The following is a 25,778-nucleotide window of genomic DNA, read 5'->3' as shown; positions in this document are numbered from 1 at the left end:
ACATCAACGAAAGAAGAAGATAAAAAGAAGAACAACAACAACTCGGAGATGGAGAGACTGAATTTTATTCGACTTTCTCAAATATTATCGGATCACGACCGGTGCATACAGTGGTGTAAGGATCACAACCTGCTTGCGACATCGGTAAAATGTCCTCGAGCTGGGTGCAGCAATGAACTTAGCTGGACGCGACGTGCTTCATCGCAAGACGGGTACGAGTGGCGATGTTTAAAAGAGGGTTGCGATGGAATGGCTTCAATGCGCCGGAATTCACCGGTGCGCACACACAGGGCATCGAAAATGATGAATCCGAAACGGAAATCCTATCCTTTATTGAATGGTCCGAGAAGAACCGCATGAAAGTCAACTTGACAAAAACATGGGAACTTCTTTTACGAGGAAAGACTTCCAAGACGCCTCCTGAACCACTCGAGATCATAGAGAGGAAAGAAAAACTGAAACTATTGGGTGTTACCTTTGAGCAAGTGCCAGTTAATTGGGACACTCATATTGATTACCTACTTAGTAAGGCTAGCAGTAGGTTGTATATTTTGAGAATATGTAAATATTATGGCTACCCTATTGAGAATTTGGACTTACTTTTTCAAAGTTTGATTCTTTCAGTTTTTACATATGCTTTTGAGGTCTGGGGGTGTGCTTTTTATAGTAAATATTTAAGTAGAATTGATAAGCTCTTTGCCAGGTGTTATAAGCTGGGTTACTGCTTAAAGCAACACAGTATCTTGGATATCTGTTGTAATAGAGATAAGAAATTATGGCAAAGGATCTCTTCGACCAACACTGCGTTGAGCGATCTCTTACCTCCCCAGAGAACACGGCAGTTGAGAACTAGGTCGCATAATTATATTTTGCCTAAGGTCCAGACAAGCCGTTTTAAATCAGTTTTTATTAATAGATGTCTTTTCAATAGTAATTAATACCTTTTCTTTTTCCTTATTCATTTTATTCATGTTATTCATGTTAATTGTAGCACGTCTGTTTGCACAATTCTTAATAAAGACCTTTATTATTATTATTATTATTAAAATTAACAAATGGTAAACACCACAGCGTACACTATTGAGTTATGGATGCACGCGGGAGGTTGCTAAGCACGAAAGAAGCGTAAGAGTCGCTCGAGGCGACAGCCGAGAGCGACTCTAGCTTCTTGAGTGCTTAGCAAACCTCCCAAGTGCATCCATAACTCAATAGTGTACGCTGTGGTGTTTACCATTTGTTTTATAACATAACATTGATACATTGTAGCTAAGAGTTCCCTTTTATTTAACAAATCTTACGCGACCAGAAAAAAACAAGAGCGCGCGGAAAAATAGTCTTTGCATTTGCTCACGTCAGCAGCGTACACCCATGGGCAAATGGGGGACGCTAAATTGACCAATCAGAGCGCGCGCTTTACTTTGGTTATGTTATAATACATGGTGGGGAATCAAGCGAGGTTAGCCCCAAACAGGAACATCCAAAGGACTTTTCGATGGCTACCTACAAGAATATATGTGGCGTCAGTACTACAGAAACGATCCCTTTGGAAGCATTATCAAACATATCGCCCAGCTTTATGAAGTCCAGAAAGACTAGATACAAAGGTTTCTTTGCATCGCTGTATGCACCGGCCTTCACGAACAATTATCATCACTAGGACACGAAAGGATAATGGAAGAATCAACCAAAACCACAAGAACAGGTGAGACAACATTTATTTCAACTTTGCATTGACAAACCTCAAAGCCTGACCGTAGACTTCACTTTATTTTCCGGCCAATTTTACGCTTTCAAAGCGAAACTGAACATTAAATTATATTTCAAAAATAAAAACCTCTGGAAAATGCCTTAAATTTATCGTTTTGCAAAGCCAAAACGCACCGAATTTACCCTGTTTCAAAAAAGACTTAGAAAAAAAAACCAAATTTTGAAAACAAAGACTACTAGTCTCTGCGGAGTTCTATTGTTATCGCTATTGCTTTCATTGAACAAAGACTGAATGCATAATTAATGTAGGGGGTTATATGGTACTCTTGCCAAAAAAATAGATTGAATATCAGTACATCAGTCTACCAACTTCTCTTATGTTCAATATTCGATGCAAAGTGAGTTTTGTTCTTTCCTTGCTTTGAGCTGATCCCTGCTCAGTCCAATTGGTATTACATGATTTAATTGTCCGAACAGGGATCAAATTAATTTTACTCCTCAATGCGTTGCCCTGGCAGGCACACCTGGATTTTCACACATAGTGGTCGTTGTTAGGCGATGATAGAAAGGACTTAAAGGGTGTAAAATTTTGAGGTGACTGTGGTGCTACGTCGGTGGGGTGTATAACTAGAAAAAGTGGCTTTGCCAACTAAGTTGATTATATAAAATGGGCCACCGTAAAGAGTTTCTAAAACTGATATAAAGGTGAGCGTTTATTTTGTACCGGTTAATGCGTCAAAGAGCACGTATCGCTAAGCAAATCAAAATAACCAGATACTTTATAGGCTCGTTTCAAAAGGAACTAAAGAGTTCCAATTGGTTCGGTTTTGCATCTGAGATACGGTGGTGTGACCTTTCGAATACAATCACAATACTAGTGAAATGAAACAAATAAATGCATTTACTTTAAAGAAACTCATTCTACAAACTTATTCTACAATCACCCGGTGAAAAACCTAAACGACTGGGCAAGATTTCCACACAGCCCCATGCTTATATTATGCAAGCAGTTCTTGGATAACGTAAATAATAGATTGCCTTTGGGACTACGACTTCGTTCTAGAATACTATGGGGTTAGATAGGAATCTTTCAAAAGACAAGAGCTCCATGTTTTAAATTATAACATAACCAAAGTAAAGCGCGCGCTCTGATTGGTCAATTTAGCGTCCCCCATTTGCCCATGGGTGTACGCTGCTGACGTGAGCAAATGCAAAGACTATTTTTCCGCGCGCGCTTGTTTTTCTCTGGTTACGTAAGATTTGTTAAATAAAAGGGAAGTCTTTGGCTACAATGTGTTAATATTATGTTATAAAACAAATGGTAAACACCACACCGTACACTATTGAGTTATGGATGCACTTGGGAGGTTTGCTAAGCACTCAAGAAGCTAGAGTCGCTCTCGGCTATCGCCTCGAGCGACTCTTACGCTTCTTTCGCGCTTAGCAACCTCCCGCGTGCATCCATAACTTAATAGTGTACGCTGTGGTGTTTACCATTTGTTAATTGGCCGTTTTGTGATAAAAGAATTTAAAGAAACGTGGCACTTGTAAAATCTAGGTAATTGCCACGATAATCTCCTGAGTAGACATTATAAACTCTTTTGCAACTCGGACAAATGGAATGTTACATTTTAGTGTGCACCTCCTGAGAGTTTGATTTTGCACGAAATAATGCGACAAATATCATCTCCATTGTTTCCTTTTGGAGGTGTTTTTCTCAGTCTCTAGAAAATTCAATCTCAAATTACTACAACGGCTAAGTCGACATGGCGAAACAGGGCGAGATGGAAGCATAAGCAAATCTTGGCTGGAAGAACACTTATTGGAGCGCAGAATACCTATCTACATGTATAACGACAGCCCACAGAAATATTGCAGTGATCACGGAATCAACAACCACACACGGTAAGATACCTTTTTTAATTAGCGTACCTATTACTGTAGGTTTTACATGTAGGTTTGATTTGTGTGAAAACTCTGACATATAAAGCAGTGAAGTACAAAATTATCTGTATTCACAAGCACGAGTATGCGCTGATCCACGTCATCTCCTGACCTAAATAATGACTGATCAAATAAATTTGCCCCGAGCTGATTCTTGAAACAATTTGAATATATCAACAAAGTTGAAATGGTAAATTGGCCACCGTTACGATTAGAAAAGCTGACGTTTCGAGCTTTAGCCCTTCGTCGGAGAGAATAGAGGAATTGTGGGTTGTGTGTGCTTTTAAAGGCTTTTCTAATCGTAAAGGTGGCCAATTTACCATTTCAACTTTGTTGATATATTCAAGTTATTTCGTTACCCCCACCGACGCAGCCCCAAACAGTTTCTTTAGAAACTATCAGCCTTGATTCTTGAAACGACAGCTTTCCTTAATTGGCTTCGGCAGTTAATCTGCTTGTATTAATTTCTGTTTCGTAATAAAATTAGTGTTTTACTGACCCGATGTGGCCAGTCAAAAGTTTCTTTGGAAACTAGTTCGCCTTAAATGAGGTCGTTCTGTTTCTAGAAAATCCCAAGATCTCGGTGTCACGCGGTCGAGTTTGTCACGCAATACCTGAGATAACACTGAGTAGTGGGGGACAGTTTATACGTCGAAAACGACCCACAATTCCTCACCATTATAGCTGAGGTCCACATACAACAGTTGCCGCCTAAACGGAAACAAACAGTGCGGTTCACGGCACCCTCCTGAGGGGTAGGGTGCATCCCGTTGAACCAACCCGGAGAACGCGTGTTGCACATGTCCTCATTCACGCAGTAGTCGGGTATTCTTGCGCCCGCAGTGCTGTTAAAGCGGTACCAGCCCTCTAACAGTGAGTTATCGCATTTGTTGTTGGAGTTACGTTTATGAACACTCCGATCTAGGTCGTTATTCGTCATGTAATTATCACACCCCACTCCTGAAAAGTAACGGAAAAAAATTTATGCATTAACATGAGAAAAAAAAAAAAAAGTGGGGTACATTGTTATGTTTGGACCCGAGTGGGAATCTCTTTAATTAAGTGAACCTGACCCATCCCGCTGGAAGTAGCCATGTTTGTTAACTCAAAATACTGTGAACCACTAAAACTCACCATCGTTGAATTAAATTTATAGATTTGTTGCTATAATTCACAACTTGCAGTGAGAAACTGAATAGGGTTGCTTATCTAGTTTAAAATCGGGAGAGAAATTGAATATCCCAAAAAGAGAGAAACAAAATTTTCGTGACAGTTTCAAACCTGAGGTACGCGAAAACCCAGTGTTAAGCAGGCACTGGTTTGAGTCCAGCCAGTACAAGAGCGCTTGATACAGCCCAGGTTCACCGAACTCGTTAAATCATTACAACCGAATGCATATTCTCCATACTGTTCCCTATACATTTTCTAAGGTGATGACAAGGAGAATTTCTTTAACAATCAAACGCTTCTTTAGTCGGGGATGATTTTCTTAAATTCCCATGACCCTAATATTTGATTCAGGGGTGATATTTTAAGGAGAAATTAGAGGCTGGTCACCTCCAGGGGTCAAAGGGTAAAGCGCCTGAAGAGCGGTAAAGGGTGGATGACGAAAATTTCACGCGATTGATTTTGGTCAGCATTGTGCTGAAGTAGATGGTAGCGCTAGCATTCCACACAAGTCATGGGGTCTCGCTACACAGAGCCAATACAACCACGAGCTACTTCAGACAGTAAATGAAAAATGCCCCTAGTTACTAAAGTGCCCTCATCACGACCAAACTTACCAATACCAATCTCGCAGTGTACGCCGGTGAGAAATGGCGAACATGAGCATGTAAACCCATTCGCATTGGCGTTGCATATGCCTCCGTTCAAACATGGCTGGCTGGAACACGCGTCTGTGACAATAAGAACAAGAGGAGAATGTTTCGCGTAAAATCTCCACGCAATGTCAACCTTATATCAAACATAAGAGTAATGATAAATTAATTTTCCGTATTAGGATGGTGATATATTTATGATATTGACGATCATGATAAAGAGGACGATAATAATGATACGGATGATAAATGTTTATTATTATTATTATTATTATTATTAGTATTATTTCGAATTTTTTTATTGAAACAATGATGATAACAATAACTTTGTTTGAGTGTAATGACATATTTATGCCTGCGTCGATCTTTTTCAGTGAAGTTTTTAATACTCCGGGCCAGTTATTAACACGAGGTCTAACCCAAATCGCAGTTTTAGAGAAGCAGTGGGCTTCAGGGATTCTCTATAAAAGGGTTGATTTAACTAAATGAATGACCTACCACTATTAGATTTCGGCCTTCTTGACATTGTTCACAAAAATAAATGCTCAGATTAAAGATTCGACTAACCGTAAAGATAGGCTGATAGTTTCTAAAGAAACTGTTTGGGGCTGGGTTGGTGGGGGTACCGAAATAATTTCAATATATAATAATAATAATAATAATAATAATAATAATATCGTTTATTCAAACCTCTTGCAGAGAATGCTGAATTACAGGTTTATGATATTAACAAGAATTATAGGAGAAAAAAAGGGGAAAACTGTACAAAATGCGTTAAACTACATACAAGTAAAAACAGCATGGACATAAAAATGATAATACTAAAATGATAATAATGTTTATTATCAACAAAGTTGAAATGGTAAATTGGCCACCGTAACGATTATAAAAGCTGACGTTTCGAGCGTGAGCCCTTCGTCGGAGCGCATCGTCGGAGCCCTATTGAAATTATTAACTTGCAGATAATTAGAACGCGGTTTTGTTAAACAACGGCTAAATTTTGCTTTAATATCCGGCCCTTAGAGTTCTGGGTTTTTTTTAAAAATGATCGAAATTTTTCCTTCTAACCTGGACACCTAACAATAACAGAGTATCAATGTATACTTGAGAATCTATAAGCATTTGAAGTTCTTCTTATCGCACTCTACTCATTTATTTTTCTCACCATTTTCGCAGTGATCCCCACTGTACCCCTGTGGACAACGGCACGTATACTGTCCCTTCCCCTGATAGTCACACGTGCCGCCATTCTTACAAGGGTTGTTGGTACATTCAACGATGACTGCTGGAGTGGATCAAGAGCAAAAAAGTTAATCTTTTCAAAAAAGTCGAAATGGACTGTAGATGAATAAAAAATATCCTGCCATTTCAGATGACGAATGGTTAACCCATAAACAAATAAGGGGGAGGGGGAGGAATTCGGGGGGAACAAAACGGAAAGCACGGTGGGGTGGGTGGGGTGGGATGGGTGGGGTGGGATGGGTGGGGTGGGGTGGGTGGGGTGGGATGGGTGGGGTGGGATGGGTGGGGTGGGGTGGGATGGGTGGGGTGGGATGGGTGGGGTGGGATGGGTAGGGTGGGGTGGGATGGGTTGGGTGGGATGGGTTGGGGTTGGCCCTGAAAAGCCCCTATGGGGAGTGGTCAATTAACCTATGTACGTAGGTATGAGACAACTTTTATGATAACAACTAAATTCCTTCCCCCCCTCCCCCACCACCCTCTCGATAAATAACAGTTTTCCCCTACGTAAGCACATTTACGAAATAAGTGTTACGAGCTATTACCTCCATTTTCCATATCGCAGTAAACTGTCTTGAGGTTGCTACCAGACTCTCCTGGATCCAGCCAAAATCTTCCGCTAGTTGCTAGTCCGCCAGAACTGTCCTTTATTTCTTGGCATGAGACTGCCGGAAGCTCGGACAAGGAGCCAGGGGTAACTAAAGCAGCAGGAAAGAGATACACACTTGATTAGAAGTTTTCTTGGCTAAGATGACAATTATATTTTGCATAAGGCCTAGCTGCAGTAATCAATCAGTTGTCTTCGGGGACCTCTGGGACGACCAAACTACCAACCATACATGAGTTGAGAAATGAAATTTTTCTATGAGGCTATTTGTAAAGAAGTAAATTTTATTCCATTCACATTCAACTTGTTGTCAGATTCCTCTAAGGAAATGACAACCCTTTCAAATGTGCCCCGCTCCCAACGTGTGGTTTTGTCACAGTTGGTCGAAGCGCCCAGCTATTATCTGGTAGGTACAGGTTTATTCCAGTCGAAGCCTGAATTTTTCCTTCAATTGCTAACATTGAAGTCCCACGCGAAGATCTTGGCTTTACTTCAGTGATGGCTTATAAGGATGGCTCTGGCAATTTGAGTACGTCTATATCAAACTCCTCCGTCCTAAAAGCAATCCTTCCCGTTTAGTTTATCCCGGTTTCTTTTATGTTTATTGTAAGATTGCACTTCACAAAAAAGGGACCTTAAGCAGTCAGAACGGCAACGCCAAGGAAGACTTCGATTAAAAAATGAATTTAGTTAGAATTTCAAAAATAGCTGCATGAGCTTATTGTCTCATATGGCGCCACAGCTCAACTAGTGTTGAGTTCCAATTGGAAATTAAAATATTTGCCGTAGTGGTTTCGGCTCGCAGACGACGCAAATTTTGGCGATTTCACGTTGTTGCTCTCCATAGGACGGCTAAGAAATGTACAAAGTTTCAAAATGCACGTGCTGAATTATTGTTCTGCCAATTAGATCTCTTGTTTTTCTACGTCCTCGTTGCCGTCGCCGTCCTGGTTGCTTAAGGTCCCTAAAAACAGACGGCAACGGATGAAAACTGCAATTACCTCAATAATGCTTCGTTTATTGGCATTTATGCACGAAATAGGAAAAAGCAATGACACTTGTCAACTCAAAGTCTTTTTGTTTTTGTTTCAAGGATGAATGATACTAGCGCCGACTTCCCCTCGAACACGTCGAAAATTGCGGCTTACTACGCATTAATATGCCGGAAATCTGTACATTTTTTAAATTAAGCATCCCTGTTCAATTCTAGCATCTTACAAAGTTTCATTTACCCTTCGACTTTTTCAGCCGGAAAAATTAAATTTCAAGATGTAAAAAAGACTCAGAATCGAATGTTGCAATAATAGGCCGTTAAATAGGTTTGGCCTACATGTGTGTGCTGTACTTCAATTCTTAAAAACTTATGCAGCTGTGCACAACAAAATTTCATGACGTTTTTTGCCAGAAAAGTGAGTTGCTTAAGATTTCCTTCGAATTTTCGCTGTTCAGACAATTCGTGTCATGCCTCAGTACCTGCAATTCTAATTGTGTTTCCTGAAGATTGATTTTACTTTAGTTTTGGTAGACAGTTTGGGGAAAAGAAGGGTCATTCTCTACTATTTTTATAAGGTAATTGCTATTTACAAATTATGGCATTATTAAAGAACGGAAATTACCTCTGAAGGGGTTATCCATGTAAAAGGCGCCTTGGTGTGGTTGAAAATTCAAATGTCCTACGATTCGAGTGCGGTTGTTCAGCTCACAAATTTGCGTCTTTTCGTAAAAATTGAAGCTCTGACATTGTATGTCTCCCTTACAGCGGTAATAACACGCGAACATGTTCTGTACAACAAATGATGCGTAATCGTGTTTCGCGAGAACAGCTCCTTTGATAGATGTGACACAGGTCTTACCGCTTTGCAAACTGTTGCTGGTAACGTTTGCAACGTTTTGAAACATCACGATAAAAAGATTAACTGTGCATAAATTTGACAAAAGGTGGAAACTTGCGCGGCTAACCTGCATGTGAAAAGATAAACGAACATTAAAACGCAGGTAAAGGTGCTACAATTGTCATGCAGTTTACACAATACTTTTTAATATCCTAAAAAAAAAAAAATGTTTACCAAATTTAGCGGTTATTGTAACAAACTGACAGTAAACTGAACAGCTCTCACCTCAGTGTTCTGATTCTGTTTCATCTCGCCACTAAATTTTTGGCAAAATCCTCGCTCGGATTCCCGACAGCGAGCGCCAAGAATACGTGAGTTCTGTCAGAAATGAAAGCTTTTTGGTTAAATTTTGCTCTCTTATTCACTCGGGACAGATTTCCGTTGCCCTTAATTGCTAACACTCCGATTACATCCGTGTTCTTGACGCCAGTCTCTAATAAATTAGCTGTTGAATAAAGCTTTCACTAATAAGCCACGTAAGAGTAAATTTCATTGGCTCATTAGTCTATGTGTTTGTTCATTTCAACCTATCGAAGTTACAAGTAGTAAAGTAACACACAACTCTCTTCTGATATATATATTTTTTCTTTCTTTTTTTTCCCAAACATATGCGCCAGCTAAAATAGCATGCACTTACCTTGTGTCTTATTAGCCTTTCATTGCAACACCTTTCAATCTGCTTTGTGTCACGTCTTATTACAAACACTCTTTCTGCAAACTGTACTTTGTACAGGGAGATTTCGATAACAAAATTTTGACTTCTCTGAGTGCCTTTGTCATACACCACAGACGTAAAAAACAGTCGGCTTCAAGATCAATTTAAATTGCAAACGTTTCACAGTGCCTCTTTTATTTTTCTAAAAATTTTTTTCAGAAAGCATATCACCAAAATAAACGTAGAATTGATTAGTTTTGAACTTCTTAAGATAGATTATTTTCATTGCTTACCGCACAAATTGGCTTTTCTTCAGTGCCGCCGTTCAAAATAGTATTAGTTACCGACCATAACCAACGTACGTGCGCGATTACCATCTGCTAATCAGCGAATTTCAAAAAAAAAAAAATAAGCATTTCAATTTCACTGTTGCCTGCTCACCGCAGATTGATCCGCGGGACGTGGGAAAACAAAAAGAGCACCTGCCGTGCAAAGATTGAATAAGAAATAAAAAATATTTATCCTTCCTTGAAAAGTGTCAAGCCTCTTATTTGAATTAAGAAAAAAAAAAGGGCAAACTGAAATTCACAGCAAGAAGACAATGAAGTGTGGTCAATATATTACCCAACTCTTTTATTATTCTTTTATCTGATTCCTATTGTGCTGTACCGCTTGCGTTCTCCATAATGTTGTATGTAAGTAAACTTACTTGTAGGAGCAGATTCATTCGTATAAACTTTGATACCACGGAACACTGTCACATGGTTATCGGCTAAACGCGCTAAAAATTTTCAGTGTGAAAATCATAAAGTGAAATCACAAATATAACATGCTTGTTGCATACTTATGTCGACGTATTTAGAAAATCGTAACTTTTTTCAAACTCAACTTTTGTGTTTATTCTTGTACATTGTAGGGCTATAATTTCTATTTCAACTTCTTTTTAAAGTTCTTGTATTCTTTGGTATTCGTGTATGTGCTCCTTAAAGGCTTCAACTCATAGTTGTAATATTAAAGTTCGTATTTTTTTTCCTTTCTGCCTCAACTTGCTACGGAACAGGGAATAGTGTATCATCATAAAAAGTGGTACTAAACTTGAACTTGAATTTGCAGATCACTTATAAGAAAGGTCGAAAGCATTTTGGTTAAATCAAATGTAAATGCTCTTATTTTACTGCGACCTACTTAAGAGTGTCAAGTTTTCAGCGTGAAATATTTTACTCGTGTATAATGGAGTATTTTCATTCAATTCTACTCGAATTATGGCGTTATTAACCGGAATATTAACTTCTTACTAGCCGAGCGCGAGGGCCGTTCGCTATTATTTGAAAACTTTGGTTCAGATTTCAACAGAAAATAATTCGTAAGTTAATTTCTTTGTCCCCAAATACCATGCCTGACTGAATTAAATATTCCAAACGAAATAATTTGGAGAAATCAAACAGTTATCGAGCGATCGATCATCGACTAGCCGGCGAAGGCTAAATAATTTGACCCAAATGCCGATTACTTTTTTTGCCTTCAATCATGAGACAGCAATGAATTAAAGGGAAGCTAGTATCAAACAACAATTGATAAAACGTTTTTGAATTTTTCTAGGCCTTTGGGAGGGAGAAAACTCAGATTAGATTCAACTTACCTTCTCTACTCTCTCGGCTTCATTATAGTTCGCTTTCTCTTTATTGTTGACTTCTTTCCAGTCTGTTTTCTAGAGCTCTTTGTCTTCCTTTTCACGTTGCTCTCAGCCAGATATTTACCCTTTTATATGAGCTGTTTTACATCCTCTTTAGGGTTGCACTCGCCGAGCCCCTGTCCATTTTTTCATGTCGTTTCGAGGATTGCTTCTTTGCAAGCAGGTTGATTAGAATTGCAAAATACTCCGGTTGAGTATCAGTGATACTGAATCTCTCAACTGCAACCTATCAGTTATCAGTAGGATTCTCGCTAAAAACTCTTCGCTTGCGTGGCTTCACCTCTACTAGCCCACGTGAAATCCCTCCGTGCAATGCCAACTTTGTGGCTGCGGTGTGCTGCAGCTTAATTCGGTGTTCCAGTAGGCACACTTGATGTACACGCGCATTACTTCTCCGTTTCCATTTTGCGAACGTAATGGCTTGATTCGAGCTTGCAATACAGTTGGCCGCGCACGCTAACGGTAGCACCTTGTGCGTGCGACTTACGGTCTAGCTCTACCGAGTTTTTGTCGAAGGACCAAACTTTTTGGGCTAGATGGATTTCCATTTTTAGCACCAGTATAGGGCTACACTCCACGCGACTATATATCTCGTTTCACATAAAAATAAAACACAAAAGTCATGAACTGATATGCTACTTTTTCTAGTCTCGGACCAGTCTTACCCGACAAAGATAATGTAATGTCTTATCTTATTTGTTCAAGAATCAAGTGTGGTCTTTTTTACGACTTTTATCGATCCATATGAAGTCCGAATACAGTCAATGACCCTGGCAAAAACCTAACCAGGGTCGTTCGAGAACATTACGTAAATTATCAAAACATCAGTCATCACACCAAACAAAATGGATCACGAGTCACGTTTAATTCAGCTTTTCATTCATGGGTCACGTTTAAATAAAAACAAAAATGCGTTCACGTTCCGGTGGGAATGAAAAGATCTTATCATCTATCACGATTCACGAAAAAAAAATTAAATAAAATCACGTTTCACGAAGAAAAAAAAAGCGCCTGATCACTCTCCACGCGAAACTACAAAGGACCCTCTTTCTGAAGTTCTTTCCTTTTCCCAAAAAAAGAAGGCTTAGAACAGCGCAAACGTTAGTTAAAAGGCATTTTTAATAGTAAAACTTGATAAATGTTAGAAAAACAACATTTTTCTCGCTAACTTCGGTGTCTTGTTCGTATCCTCCAAACCAATCTGGGAATTCGTCCCTTGAGGCGCCATTTCTACGGACAGGAAAATGTTTCAGTTTTCTGAAAAATATATCTTCAACCAATTAGTATGTGAGTTGTGTCTATTTGGGATTCAGATCACAGAAGCCTCTCTTGTCTTCACCATTTCTTGCAGTGCAGTATTTCTATCAGCGACGAGATGAAAATTTATCTCCATCAAGAGAAAACGAATAGTGCCCTTTACACGGAGTGCTATGTCCGTTCAACGCATTCTTATCCGTCCGAATTAAAGAAAAAAATTTACTCAAAAAACTTTCCATGTCAAAACAATTTTTTCTGGATCGAAGCCAGCACTTTCGAACAGATAACACGATGCATAAGATCATCTTAAGTCCAACCGCTTTCGGAGCCAACCATATGGAATTTATGCCTTCATGACGGCGACGCACGGAATACATCCATACATCTTTTCGCGTTTTTTTTTTAAGTCGCTCGACTAATCGACTGTCCCCAACAGTGCCAGACTTCCTTTTGACTCAGACGCACATAAATACAGTGTTGTGTTCGAAGAAGAAATGAGAATAATTTGTTATCAGAGTTACCAAATTTTGGCGATTTAATGTTGTTGTTGTTGTTGTTCTTTTTTTTTTTTTGCATGGAAAGGTTAGGAAAAAGATAGAGGTTAAGATCGCACGTATAGAGCTATTGTTTCGCTCTCAATTCTTTATCGTCGCAGCCATGGTTTTCTTGAGAGTCGTAATAAAATGAAAGCCAGCAAATTGTTATCTGCGATGGAGTTATCAACGATGCATATATTTTTTACACTCATTTCCTTTATTAAGCTCAAAAACTAGTACATGTTTACATATTCAAAAGGCTAACTGGTGTCTCAGTCACCTGCAGTCAAAGCTAAAATAACCGGCACCACTTGTTCAAATACCGCTGGATATTTTGATCGGCTGAATGCTTACAGCCTCTGGTGGTCTCGTCGTAGCTCTGAGAAAACAGGTTCAAATTCGTAATGATAACATGTTGAATAACGGCTGTCAATGGATACGCAATGGTTATACATTAATTCTAAATGAAGAGGTGGCGAATAATTTTTTTACAAAATTCATTGCCTGGTAAGAATCTCGTCAAATTGTCCTCACTTTCGTTTCTGACCATTCTTCTCCTTCTTCCCTTTTATTTTGTTCTTATCATTTATTTCTATTCATTAGTTGTGAATTTGCGTCGAAACCCTTACTTGCCGAGAAAAACCCGCTTTACAGGTTGGGGACAGGCTTGAAAAAAGTCAACTCATGCCATATTTATTTAGGTGAGGCAGTCCTTTTAGCACCACGCTGTTAACATTTCGCAATTAATGAATTCCCATCTCGTATGTATCCTCCCTCGCCACCCCTTGTCATCATACTCTCAAGAGGAATTTACATTCCCGTTTATTTTGTTTATACCCAAATGAAAATCTCAGTTTTCAACAACACAAGGCAATTCTTAGCAGTTTTTAGATAAGATAACAACAACTTAAAGCAATGTTTATTCCTTGAGAGGCTTGCACCTTGGTTAAAGCATTATCCGTGGCCACTGATTATCCTCCTCAGACGACGATTCTCATTCTCCAAAGCATTTATCTTTGCGCGGATACACATATTTTCCTCCTCAAGGAGAGTAACCCTACTCTGTGTCTGTTGTTCTCTTAGTCGTCGCGCGTCCCGTGACCTCTTAGCTGAAAGGTTGTTTTTCTTTCTTCGCTCCCAGTAGCTTTCATCTCTCTTAGCTAAGCTGCATTTGATTTTGGATCGGAGCGCCTCTTCATCTTGCCTTGTACGTTTACCAGCGTACAGTTCCGATTTGTTCTCTTGCATACCGTTGTCAAAAAATGCCATTTTTTCTTCTGTTGAACTGCTTGCGATGCTACTGTTAATGGGTGTTGGTTCCTGCGTAGATGAGCCGGTCGGTCTTCCCAATGAAGTTCTCTTTTTCTCTCGTTCGGAGGGGGAAGCAGTTACACTAGGACAAGAAAGAGATGCTTGGTCTGCAGTCGAAACGAACGGCAATGCTGGATATGGGTAACTTACATCCACAGATTGCCACCTTTGCTTTTTCGGTGAGAATAGCAACGACTGATGCGATAAACCTTCTGTAAACATACTCATCCCGGAAAATTTACCCGACTGATTTTGACTTTGCCACATTCTTGGATGGTAGGCCTGACCATGTCTTGGTGAAAACAGGCTCGATCTCTTCAGGGGAAAATGAAATGAATCCTTCATATCCCAAATGCGTACAGAGTACTCGTTTGTTGACTGAAGCTTTTGATACTTTGAAGAGCGGACACTGGGGAAACTTTCGTAAGCTGCCACAGATCCACGGCTTTCCATCTTCAGTAGTCAATGGATAGTCTGTAAGTTCAGTTCGTGTCTTCACTTTCTTATATTTATTTCTATTTGTGATAACGGTTTATCTCATTGTCCCTGTCACATAGGAAACGTAAACAAGAAGCATCTGAGGGACACCTGCTTGTTCGCTTTTGTGTGAAAACCATTGTGTTGCAGTGATCAGTTCACATGGAATTTTGTTTTGGTTAGGGGTGTTCCTATTTCCTGCTCTCGGTCCAACTGGATGTTAACTTCGGATTTGTCGGTTGCTTTTACAAAGATTCTGCAGGGCAAACTTCGGCTGGAGGCATGACCACTGCTGTAAAACACAATGATAGATTGGAGTATCCGCCTCGAATATTCTGATATCCCGGTTGCCTTTTTAAGAATTTTTCTTGTAGAAAATAAAGTAGCCAGATATTTTTTCTCTCAAATTGTTAGAAATGAAACGAAAATAAGAAGAGCATGACAGAATCACGACTGTTGTAACATGACATAACTTGATTCTATAGCTACCATAAAATTAAAAAGCAAAAACAGATGAAAACCTCCATTTCTTCCGACAACAAAGACCGCAAAACATCTGTTTTTGTGCCTATACTTTTCACTCGCAAAGACTTGCAACTTCATGTGTTATTTTCTCTTTGCGGTCTAAGGTACCATATCACGACATCTATCACTCCCTATTTAAATCTTTTTATTAGCAGTGCTTTTAATCGTATAATGAAGATATAAAATATCTTTCCTAGTGTGAAATATACCAAAATAAAAAAATTAATTTAAAAAAATTTTAATAATTGCCAAGGGCTGTCCTATCTACTCAATAGTGCACATAACTTCATCCTTAATAACTGAGGATTAAGGCTGCTAACGCCTTGCGCAGCGCTTTTACATGAGCTTGGCGACCTAAATCTCTAAAGTAGGAGAAAAGAAAAGCGAACAAAAACGAATGATCGGTCTTTTCATTTCATTTATTTGCCTTTTTCCTATTACAATTTATCCATAGTTCAACGTATGGCGAGGTGACCTCTAGAAACTACCAGGCTTATAGTTTAGGCCACCATGATCGTTGGATATTTCTTTACTTCCACCTGAGCCATTGTCAACCACCAGTTTCTTAGAAGTTACCTTTCTATTCAGTTTCCTTTTCTGCTCTCACGGAGCACTGTGGCGTAGTCAATACACACGATACCTGTCGGAATTTTTACGCAAACTTGTTGAGGGAAGAGCTTTCTCAAAAAATCATTTTTTAGAGCGGACAGATCATAAATTCTTTCCATAACGGCATTCTTCCGTGGCTAAACACTACAAAATGTGAAAAGAAAAGAAAAGAAAAGAAAAATAGAAATATTAGAATTATTGCTAACGCGAATGTTTAAATTCAAAACAGAGAGACATGGCGAACGAACAAAATCAATGTTAACTTCACAAATGGAGAGGACTGCGGCTTCAGAATTTAGAAAGGGCGGTGGCTTTAATAAGCTTCACTTAACGCTGGAAACTGTACGTTACATCCAGAGCAGATAGACCTGTTAAAATGGAACTCTGTTTTAAAAAAGTCCTGAAACCGAAATTGCTTGAGTTGAAGCCATCATGTGCAAATGCATTGGAAAATCTATCGCTTTTATGGGTCATTCAAGAAACAGTTTGGACCACAATGGCGGATTGCCATTCTTTTTGAGAAAAAGTTACTGTTATCTAATTCTCTTTATAGGTCTTTGAAGCTTGCCGATTTAAAAGCGTGGTCTTTGAACCATGTTATGCAAAACAAGCTTACTAAAATGTGTAGGCCAAACAAAAGTTATCCTGAATTCTATGCTGTACAGTAGTTTATATCCGGGGACTACAGAAGCAGGTGTCATTCACCTGCTTCTTATTTACTAGATCTCAGTCTGGCTTCCAATAGCAGGTGATGAAAAAAGAAGATAACAGTGAGCATGTAGAATGAAGTTGAGTGGTGTGCAAATCAGTGAAGCGACACATCGTGGCATCTTTCTACCGAGTATTTCTGAAAAATACGCAAACTTTTCCCTCTATGATTCCCCTTTCGCACCTTGCTATGGAGAGGGGTACCTTTGGCGATTCAGTGAAACGGTAACTTTATGTGGCATAGAATTTTTAAATTCTAAGAGTAAGAGTATGGTGAGAACTTATGCCAACATTAAATATCATTACGTAATCGTAGCGACGTTCACTGCACTGAACACTTACCAAATCTTCAAGGGCCCCATTGAAATTCCTTCCACGAATTTGACCGAGGGTTATCGGAGACAGTAAACCCACTTTTACTTTTGTCATCTGCTGGCAAACGCCTACGATTTCAATTATTTTTATTGAGTAAGGGAGTTACCGTTTCTTAGTAGCTTGCCGATTTGAGATTTTATAGAAAGTAAATGCGTGCATGAACTCAGACTGTATTTTACCAGTTGTTGGGTCCGGAAACGTTACTCATCAACGCACTTCTGTTCGAAAGAGACATAAACGGGGACACAGTTTCAAAATTTTGACTGCTTTAATTGCGTTCGACGTAACAGAGCGCATACAGTTCATGTTATTCTATTAATCCCACGGGTTTGGGTTAACCCGCCGGTATCGATCTGAAGTCAGGCTGTTACAACTTTTTGAGGCCAGCTTGAGCTGGCTGACACACGTGGCCTCGATCTCATGTGTGTAACTAGACTCGCTTCGGTCTTGGATGCCATGGAAGGTACTTAGCAATATCTCAGCCATTTGAGCTTTGTGAAACATCGCCCGTATAAACGGCTAAAATTATGCGCTCCGTACTACTTTTTTGACACGTCCGTACCCGATTTTTCTGCCGTGTAACCGGCCTTTTAGAGCGGGTCGGATAAAAAGAGGCATAAGGACCAAGTAAGCAAGGTTGCGTTTACACTGCAGTTTTTGGAGGACCTGACCAATTTCTTGCATGGGGCTTCGGTATTTGGTACAGATGTGTGCTGTTATCGAACATGCGTACCGTATTTACTCGAATAAGCGCCGCGGCGCTTATTTAAAACTTGTACCAGACAAATTTACTTTTTATACATCTTTATTCATCGGTACACCTTCTATCTGTCAACTTTCCTGGTGCTAAACTGATAGTAAATCTAGAATTGCGAGAGAAATTCATGCGGTGAAAAAACCCCGAGCGTTTCAGAACCCGAGCAGAGAAATACAGTCACTTTGAACTAAAGAACATCACATTTAAAGAATATAAATTGCCGATGCTGTGTTAAAATTGTTTTATAGTGTTTTTCCTGGTTATACGGAATTCCTCAAATAAGCGCTGCATCGGGGATGCGGCGCTCATTCGAGTAAATACGGTAATTCTTGTAAACAAAATGGCGACGCCTGATGCAAGAAATTGGTCCAGACCCGTGTTTTTTTCTGGTTTTGGCGCCATAGACGTCTATGGCCTCAAATCAAGAAAAAACACGGTCCGTATCCATTCCCCAAAACATGGTAAGGATTGTTTAAACGCAAAAAAATGTCCGTACTCCTTTTTTGACAAGTCCGTACCCGATTTTTCTGCCGTGTGAAGGGCCTTTAAAATGCTGTTTTGAAAGCTATATGGAACGCATTTTGCTAACCATTAACATTACTAGTTTTTATTGCCGCGTCTATGTCCGATATTTAACAATAGGGGAAAATTGTATGCTTCGTGAATGCTTTTCCAAGTGAGGAACTTTCACTGTGCTTATTCACGCTATTTCCTGCAGGTTTGAAGACCCAGGTTTTCAGGAGGTCATGTTTCTGGAAGTCGAGGAGACGTTGATTTACAAAATATGTAAATTTAGTTGGAAAAAAATCATCTGCTAGATTTTTTTCTCTTCTCCTACAGCACCGCATCGCAACTTCAGCATATCGTATTTGAGAAGAATTAAGTTCCAAATGGATGTCACAAATAATGTCTTTGTCTGGGTTTCCATTCTCAGACCAATTTTTTTTTTTGGTGATTTCACGTTGTTGTTTTTTAGAGGATGGTTAAGGAGGCTCGAAAAGGTTTTCCACAATTAACGGCAAGTGCCAAATAATAAAAGGTATCAGGACTGTTAAACTTATCATCAGGGTATGTTTGATATCAGTATGAACCATTTTGGTACAATTTTTAAGGGTGTTCGTCAGGCCTTGACTGTTGCCATAACAACAGAACAGTGGTGCTAAAAGACCGTCTAAAACTCGGTTTTTTTTAAAAGATATCTCAAAAACGAAGTGAATGACCTAGTTTTTATTTTTTAAATTTCTTAAACATAACCGCATTCTTTTTCCGTAAACGTGGTAGAAATTGAGGTATTTAGTAAAATGCTGTCACGGGATAAATTTTCATTACATAATTTTTTTCTAACTCTCTTCCCAAACACGTAATGATGAATATTATTTGTGCACAAAAAATTAGGGTGGTTCACTGTGCTAATTTTCGAGATACTAGCTCATCAACTTGGCAAGCTTTATTTCCGCTTTTTTTCCAATTTAGCTTACACTTTTAGATATCCGTACTTGCGTGCATCTTGGAATCCAATCTCCGTGCGGTAAAAAAAAAAAAAAAACCTTTCGAGCGTCTTTAAGTGATACACGAAGTTTTGAAATGCACGTGCTCTCGTCGCCGTGGTGCACGGGAGAACGTGCATTAGAACAGGGACCTTCAGCGAGCCACGACAACGGCAAAGAGGACGCGGTAGAAAACTATGGCGCCTTTTTAGTGTCAAAATTCGAAACCTCGTGTCAAACTTGCTATTTTTCTATTCAAACTTCCTGTTTGACAATTCAGATACGCTATTTGTTTACTGAAACATCCATTGTTTCAATTCAAAGCAATATTTCTTCGATTCAGTCATGCTGTTTTTCTATTCAAACGTGCAATCCTTCGTTTGAAAAGTGTTTTTCTACTACCCAAACATTCAGTCGTCTAATTCAAACGTGCTATTGTGCATTTCAAATTTTCAATCTCGCAATTCAAAATAGTGATTTCCGCAAGTAAAAATGCTATCCTTCTATTCCAATATGCAATTCTTTACAGCAAACCTGCTACTCGTCAATTCAAGTACACTATTCGCCAGTTCAAACAGGCTTTTCGTCGACAGAAACACGCAATCCTTCATTTTGAAACAATCGTTCTGCAATTCAAACACTCTGCTCTTCAATTCAAACCGGCAATTCCTCCATTCCAACGCTTAATCTTTTAGTTCAGATCTGCTGTTCGACTATGGAGACATCCGGTCGTTTAGTCTGGTAACCCTATTCATCATTTCAAATATTCAACTCCTTTTCCAAACATTCAATTATTCAATGCGGGCATGACACTCGTCATTCCAATACGCAATCCTTCGATTCAAACATTCAAACATCCAAACTTTCATCGCAAACACGCTGTCCTTCGTCGTAACCTGGAAACTAGCCCGGCCACCCATGCGCATTAGGGAGAGAAATTCGCGCCAAAGGTTGTGAATTGTAGTTTGAGCATAAGTCATCTTTTTTGCGCTCTGGAAAGTTGGTCTGAATCATCTTGGTTTCTTTTTTTAGACATGTCGGTCGAGAAATGTAAGGAATTACTAGACGAAGTAGCGAAATTATGTGCAAACCTTAACTCTCCTCAAGCTTCTCGTCAAATATCTTCTCAAGCTTCTCCTTAACCGCCAGCTGTCACAAACTGAAACACACTTTCCGTGTCATCTGCCACTGACTCGTTAACTTCTGGTGCACTTGGGTTCCAAGAACATCGAAGATTATTCGGGTTTAACCCAACGACCTGTCAGACAACAAACAAAAAACGAAAGAATGGTGCAACGTCAAAAAAAGTGAAACGACCAACGTGGACGAGGACTTTCGTGTGCCTGGGGAATACAAGCGAAGAAAGAACGCCAACTCCTAAAGAGTATCGAGAGCTCAAAGCTGCTGATCTCGGAGAAAAAAGATTGACATTCTTCGCTGACAGCACCTCTGTTGATTTTGATACTAAACTGAAAGACGCCTACCCCAAACTGGAGACAGCAGGAGGCCATACACTGCTATATGGGAGTCAGACTCGACAGCTTGAAGCTATCAATCCTCCGTACAATATACCAAGACTGAAGGAACATTTTGTCGGTCAAGGAAAGCTCTTCATTAGGCCACTTCAAAAGGATCTCGACATTAGCCCGAGTGGCAGTTCTCGTGAGGATCAAGAGGTGTGGTGATTTTAAACCAGGAATGTATAACCTGCATTTCCATGCTTTTTATTTAAGCTTAATTACTTTATACAGTGTACATGAGTCAGATACAGAAACTAAAGTAGTGTGTTCTGAAATACCTACAATCTTCTAAAATGGTAATACGTGTTGTTTTGACAGATCTAATAAAATGTACCTGTGGGTTTCGGCTTCTTTTAATGTTTCGCTTATGAAAGATTTCCTTGTCTTTAAAACAAAACAATGAAAAATTTGTTTCTGAAAGAAACATGATATTTTAGCCAATCATAGTTTACACAGAACCACCAGGTGTCCTGAACTAAAAATTGTACTCATCAAGTTTTAATAATGTTGTACATGATACATGTCATACCAGTGATTCTGATGCTCACTAAGATGTATTCTTTCTTTGTTTTTACTTCTTTATGCCCACATTTAAATCCATTAGGTACAGTGTGTATCTACATGTAGTATATTAAGGATTCCGAAGCAGAGCTGTTATTATCTATTGATAAGTTAATGGGTTAACACCAAAGTGACCATAAACATCTGTGTTTGAATTTCAGGAAAGACGACCTAGTTGAAGCCTGTATGAAATGTGACAAGTTGTTTTACTTGTCAGAATTAGCTGAACATGTGGAGAACTGCAGGCAAATCAAGCACTATTGTAGAAAGTTATTGTTTATACAATTGTCAAGCACTTGCCATTCATTATAACCATGCATGCATTTTTAAAGCTTACATGTTTATAGAAAATCAAAGCTTTCATTTGCTTCACATTTCCTTTTGATACACAGAAAGTGAATCAATGTAAAGACAACATTTTAATCAGCAAGCTCAATGGAAATTGGAATTGTAGCATTGCCTGTGATAAGTGAACTTCTGAGTGCAAGTTCTAGGCCTTAACATTAAAATATCATGTTTAATTAAGAGTATTGTAGTGAATGTTTTTTGTTCGTTGTTTTATACATCTTTAAAACATGCAGACATTGCTAAGGATCAGTTCCACCAGTTGTTATATCCTCCAGGGAGGGGGTTTCTCCCCAAAAGTTTTGGTCTAGGGTGTGTGACCTGAGCCTTGAAACCCTTACCCTGGCTATCCTAGACCACAATAAGTGAGTTGAAAAATGTGGAAAAATGAGAAATGCCTTCCATTTTGCTTAACATTTGAGAAGGGCTTTAAATTTTCCAATGTCAATGCAGAAAAAACTGTACCATGTAAACAACAGACCCAGTGTCAAGCCAGAGGGAAAAACATACATGTAGCCTATTTCACACCAAAGTGGTCAAAATTTATACCTCTTCTTACACCAAACAAGCTCAAAATCCCTACCCTTTGGAGCTGCACATTCAAACACCTAGCTAGTGTAAAGGAGTAGGCCCCCTTCCCCCCTGGGTATGCCTTACCCTGTACTTCTTTGATAATATTTTTATTCTTATTGTTTGCTTTTAATAAATTATTTTGCCTTAGTAATGAACATGCACCACAGGAAGATGACTAAGCCACAGATGAGGAATTGGAACCCAACATCTCAGATAATATTGAAATTTTGCAAGCTGGTACTTCAAGATGTGCATCTGTGGATGAAGCTGTGCTGGAAACAGTACAGCTATGTCAACAATCCAATGTTATAAACAACCCTGTAGAAGTGTTGCATGTTTTACAAAGTCGCATAGTCACTGGAAGGCAGCTTGATATTTCAGATCGTTCCCAAACAGTTGAAGGTGAAACAAATCAAATATTTGTTGACCGCTTCAATCTTCAGAAAACTGGATTTGATGAAATAGCAGGTCTTGAGGACAAACGGTTAACACTCGAGGTTCAATTTTATAATGAGGTATTTAATGATTTTGTTTGAATTTGTATATATTATCATGATTTAGGTGTGCCATATTGCATTTATGTTGTAGCTGAAATTGATTTTCAGGTTAAATCTGTTTTCAAGTTAGGCTATCCTGTTTCAATCTGAACATAACAATTTACTGGACTTCCCTGTAATGAATTCAAATTGTTTTATGTCATTGTCAGTAAAAGTGTTATCTTCAGGTTGAAGCAGATTAATGTATGTTGGAAACAGATTTCACCTGAAAATCAAGTGAACCTGCAACATATACTTGTACACTGATGAGCTTGGCTGCATTTAGGATTTGAGAAGTGGGCAATGTCTGCACACTGTAAGTTAGTCTAGGAAACCCCAAGTATCAAATACATCCCCCAATGATGAAAATATTGAATTTAATTTAATACCCGAGTTGTTGTTGTTTTTTTTTCACCATTAATAGGACCTGTAGATATGCCTGGATCACAATTTTGATATGGGGTGTTTGAAACAAATACTACCCTAGCTTGCATTAATTTCTGACAATAAGAGACCTTGCTTGATGTAGAGATATGATATTATGCTTAAAATGTCTGGTCATTTGACTTTATGAGCTTTTATATGCTTCTATCTTTTTCTGATCACACCTTAGAAAGCGGTGGACTTAGGTGGACCTAGAAAAGAATTCTTCCTGCTAATTTTGAGAGAAATCAAGGAGAAATTGTTTGATGATGGTGTAAAGGAGAACCAGGAAAAAGATTGCCATACAGTTGCAGTTATCTTTGGTAAGTTTTGCAGTTTAATGATTAGCATCTGTTATGTGGCAATGAGAGTAAATAATTTCTAGTGGTACAGTAAACATCACACTTTAATCTTATGTGAAGGTGGGTGAGCTGAACCTGTAGTTGTCTCATGGCTAAATTGAAAGTATAGTCTTCCTTATTGTGAGCGTCTGTGTGAGTTTTCCACTTCATGTTTTGAGTAGAGGTGCTATGTTTGTGTGCTGTATGTATAATTATGTTGTTGTGTTCCATGGTAATAATTATTTGTTCCAAATGTTGTCTCTTTGGATTTTGGATTCAGCCCAGAATTCTGCCATTTGATGTATAATCAGTCAACTGATTATGCTTAAAAACTCCTATGCAAGTAGGATATCTGGAAATTGTCATTTTTTTATCCATTTATTCCGAATAACATTTTTTCTTTTGGTAGCACTTAGCATGTTGCAAAATGGAAAACTTCCCAGATTTATACCAGAAGAATTATGACAGGAAATCTCTATGGGTGTCAATCCTTCTCCTTGTATGCTTGCAATTCGAAAGGGTCTCAGTGAGCTTGGGGTTTACCAGGTTTGTTATTTTCAACAGTTTTATATAGTTTTTCTAATATAGTATTTGATCAATTTGAAGTCCATCCTCCATGGTAGTACTTAACAGATTTCTGATGAGTCAGGAAAATGTCAGGAATTTTTTTGCTTTTGGTCAAGGACATGGGAAAATCAGGGAACTTAGTATATGGACAGGAATATTCCAAATTTTTAACCAAAAAGGGAATTAATATGAGATCGCAGCAGGTTTGATAACGTGTGCTGTCCTTGTTGACCATCATACTAAGACAAATTCACTCAGGTGATTGTTTTGAGCTGAAGAAATTAGAGGAAACTTAATGTGAAGCATACAACTCGGGGGAAGTCTTGGAATTTTTGCATGGTAGCTAGCAATATGTATCCATGCTCGTGCCAAGTACTGGAAATGGTTTATTTATGTTAACATATCAGAACATATCTCTTAGATGATAAAATCATTTATTACTCATTCATTTCACATAGGTTGCAAAAGAAATAACTCTTCTAATGCATCTCTTCCGAAAAGTAGAAAAGGCCACTTTAACACTAAAGCAGTTAACATCACTTCTAGAGCCTGACTTCATGCAGTGAGGAAGGCACCAACAGCAGAAAGTTTGAAGGAGAAGCTTACAGCATCTTTATTAAGTACTTAAGAGAAGTTGCAAGTAAGTGCATTTTATTTACAGGAACCATCTTAAAATATGAAATTTTTGACATTTTTCCAAAATTAGTAAAATGTTGTGATAACAAACAGACATTTTTTCAGCAGCTGACATGTAACAGTCTTTTTTTTGGTAACCTAACTTTCCTAGGTGGAAGAAGAGAAGACTTGACGTTGGAACACATCCTGCAGTTCACCACCGGTGATGAAGAGCCAGTGCTTGGGTTTTCGTCACATCCCTAAATTGTATTTGCTGAGGTCTTTGGTGGTAATTTCTTACCAAGAGCTAACACATGTACAAACTGCCTCACCATTCCAAGAGGATCATTAACCACCCCATTTTTACAAGTTCAAGAACTACACAATTTGTATGACTATGCTTTTGCTGGTGCCTTTTTTGGAATGATTTAAATTAGTAGAAAGGAGTATTCCATATATTTCTCACATAGTCATGTCAAATGTAAAACTTGGAGTTTCTTTATGCCTTATGTGTAATGTCAACAAACAAGTTTGCATATAAGTTTAAATTTGTGATTTGATCTTATCCCAATCATGTAACTTCCACAGATGAAATTAAGTGTCCGTGCTATTTCTTCCTATACTTGACAGAGTTTTGCATGTAGCATTTAGATTTAAAATTTATTGATAAATTATATTTACCATAAAAGGTAATTAGC

At 38.7% G+C, this 25,778-nt stretch overlaps 3 protein-coding genes and 2 long non-coding RNA genes across 7 annotated transcripts in view; 2 read left to right on the top strand and 3 right to left on the bottom strand.

The window, feature by feature from the left end:
- Positions 1–3,608: 3,608 nt before the first annotated feature.
- On the bottom strand, positions 3,609–12,347 carry LOC111343176 (uncharacterized). 3 transcript variants are annotated; one of them, XM_088749818.1, is made up of 9 exons: positions 11,504–12,347; positions 10,158–10,645; positions 9,847–9,927; positions 9,435–9,527; positions 8,934–9,276; positions 7,256–7,408; positions 6,637–6,756; positions 5,436–5,549; positions 3,609–4,611 (listed from the first exon to the last, which is right to left on the bottom strand). In XM_088749818.1, exons 2-9 carry the CDS (start codon positions 10,239–10,241, stop codon positions 4,238–4,240), a joined length of 1,362 nt encoding a protein of 453 aa, XP_088605944.1. In that variant the 5' UTR covers positions 10,242–10,645; positions 11,504–12,347; the 3' UTR covers positions 3,609–4,237. The 3 variants fall into 3 exon arrangements, with proteins under 3 accessions (XP_088605944.1, XP_088605943.1, XP_088605945.1); XM_088749817.1 differs by lacking the exon at positions 11,504–12,347 and having other exon boundaries at positions 6,637–6,753; positions 10,158–10,225; XM_088749819.1 differs by lacking the exons at positions 9,847–9,927; positions 10,158–10,645.
- A 1,201-nt stretch (positions 12,348–13,548) lies between these two features.
- On the bottom strand, positions 13,549–15,670 carry LOC111343170 (uncharacterized). The gene has a single exon (XM_022950321.2). The coding sequence runs from the start codon at positions 15,112–15,114 to the stop codon at positions 14,305–14,307; it is 810 nt and encodes a 269-aa protein (XP_022806056.2). The 5' UTR covers positions 15,115–15,670; the 3' UTR covers positions 13,549–14,304.
- A 396-nt stretch (positions 15,671–16,066) lies between these two features.
- Positions 16,067–20,538, bottom strand: LOC148737937 (uncharacterized). The gene is made up of 2 exons (XR_015996878.1): positions 17,323–20,538; positions 16,067–16,416 (listed from the first exon to the last, which is right to left on the bottom strand). It is a non-coding gene; the product is annotated as an uncharacterized LOC148737937 (long non-coding RNA).
- Positions 20,539–20,848: 310 nt separating this feature from the next.
- On the top strand, positions 20,849–22,205 carry LOC148737936 (uncharacterized). The gene is made up of 2 exons (XR_015996877.1): positions 20,849–21,275; positions 21,842–22,205. It is a non-coding gene; the product is annotated as an uncharacterized LOC148737936 (long non-coding RNA).
- A 197-nt stretch (positions 22,206–22,402) lies between these two features.
- The window catches only part of LOC111343169 (uncharacterized), a 4,124-nt gene continuing 748 nt past the window's right edge, over positions 22,403–25,778 (top strand). The window contains exons 1-6 of the mRNA XM_088749364.1: positions 22,403–22,493; positions 22,779–23,113; positions 23,748–23,880; positions 24,308–24,444; positions 24,924–25,105; positions 25,253–25,778. The exon at positions 25,253–25,778 is cut by the window's right edge and continues 748 nt beyond it. Coding sequence (XP_088605490.1) covers positions 22,403–22,493; positions 22,779–23,113; positions 23,748–23,880; positions 24,308–24,363 — 615 coding nt within the window. The 3' untranslated portion in view covers positions 24,364–24,444; positions 24,924–25,105; positions 25,253–25,778. The remainder of the gene's footprint in view (positions 22,494–22,778; positions 23,114–23,747; positions 23,881–24,307; positions 24,445–24,923; positions 25,106–25,252) is intronic.

Source organism: Stylophora pistillata, chromosome 2 (assembly GCF_964205215.1).
Source record: "Stylophora pistillata chromosome 2, jaStyPist1.2, whole genome shotgun sequence".
In the NCBI taxonomy this organism is placed as follows: Eukaryota; Metazoa; Cnidaria; class Anthozoa; order Scleractinia; family Pocilloporidae; genus Stylophora; species Stylophora pistillata.
Note: the sequence above shows the minus strand (reverse complement) of the source record. Positions and strands in the feature narration are given on the sequence as shown.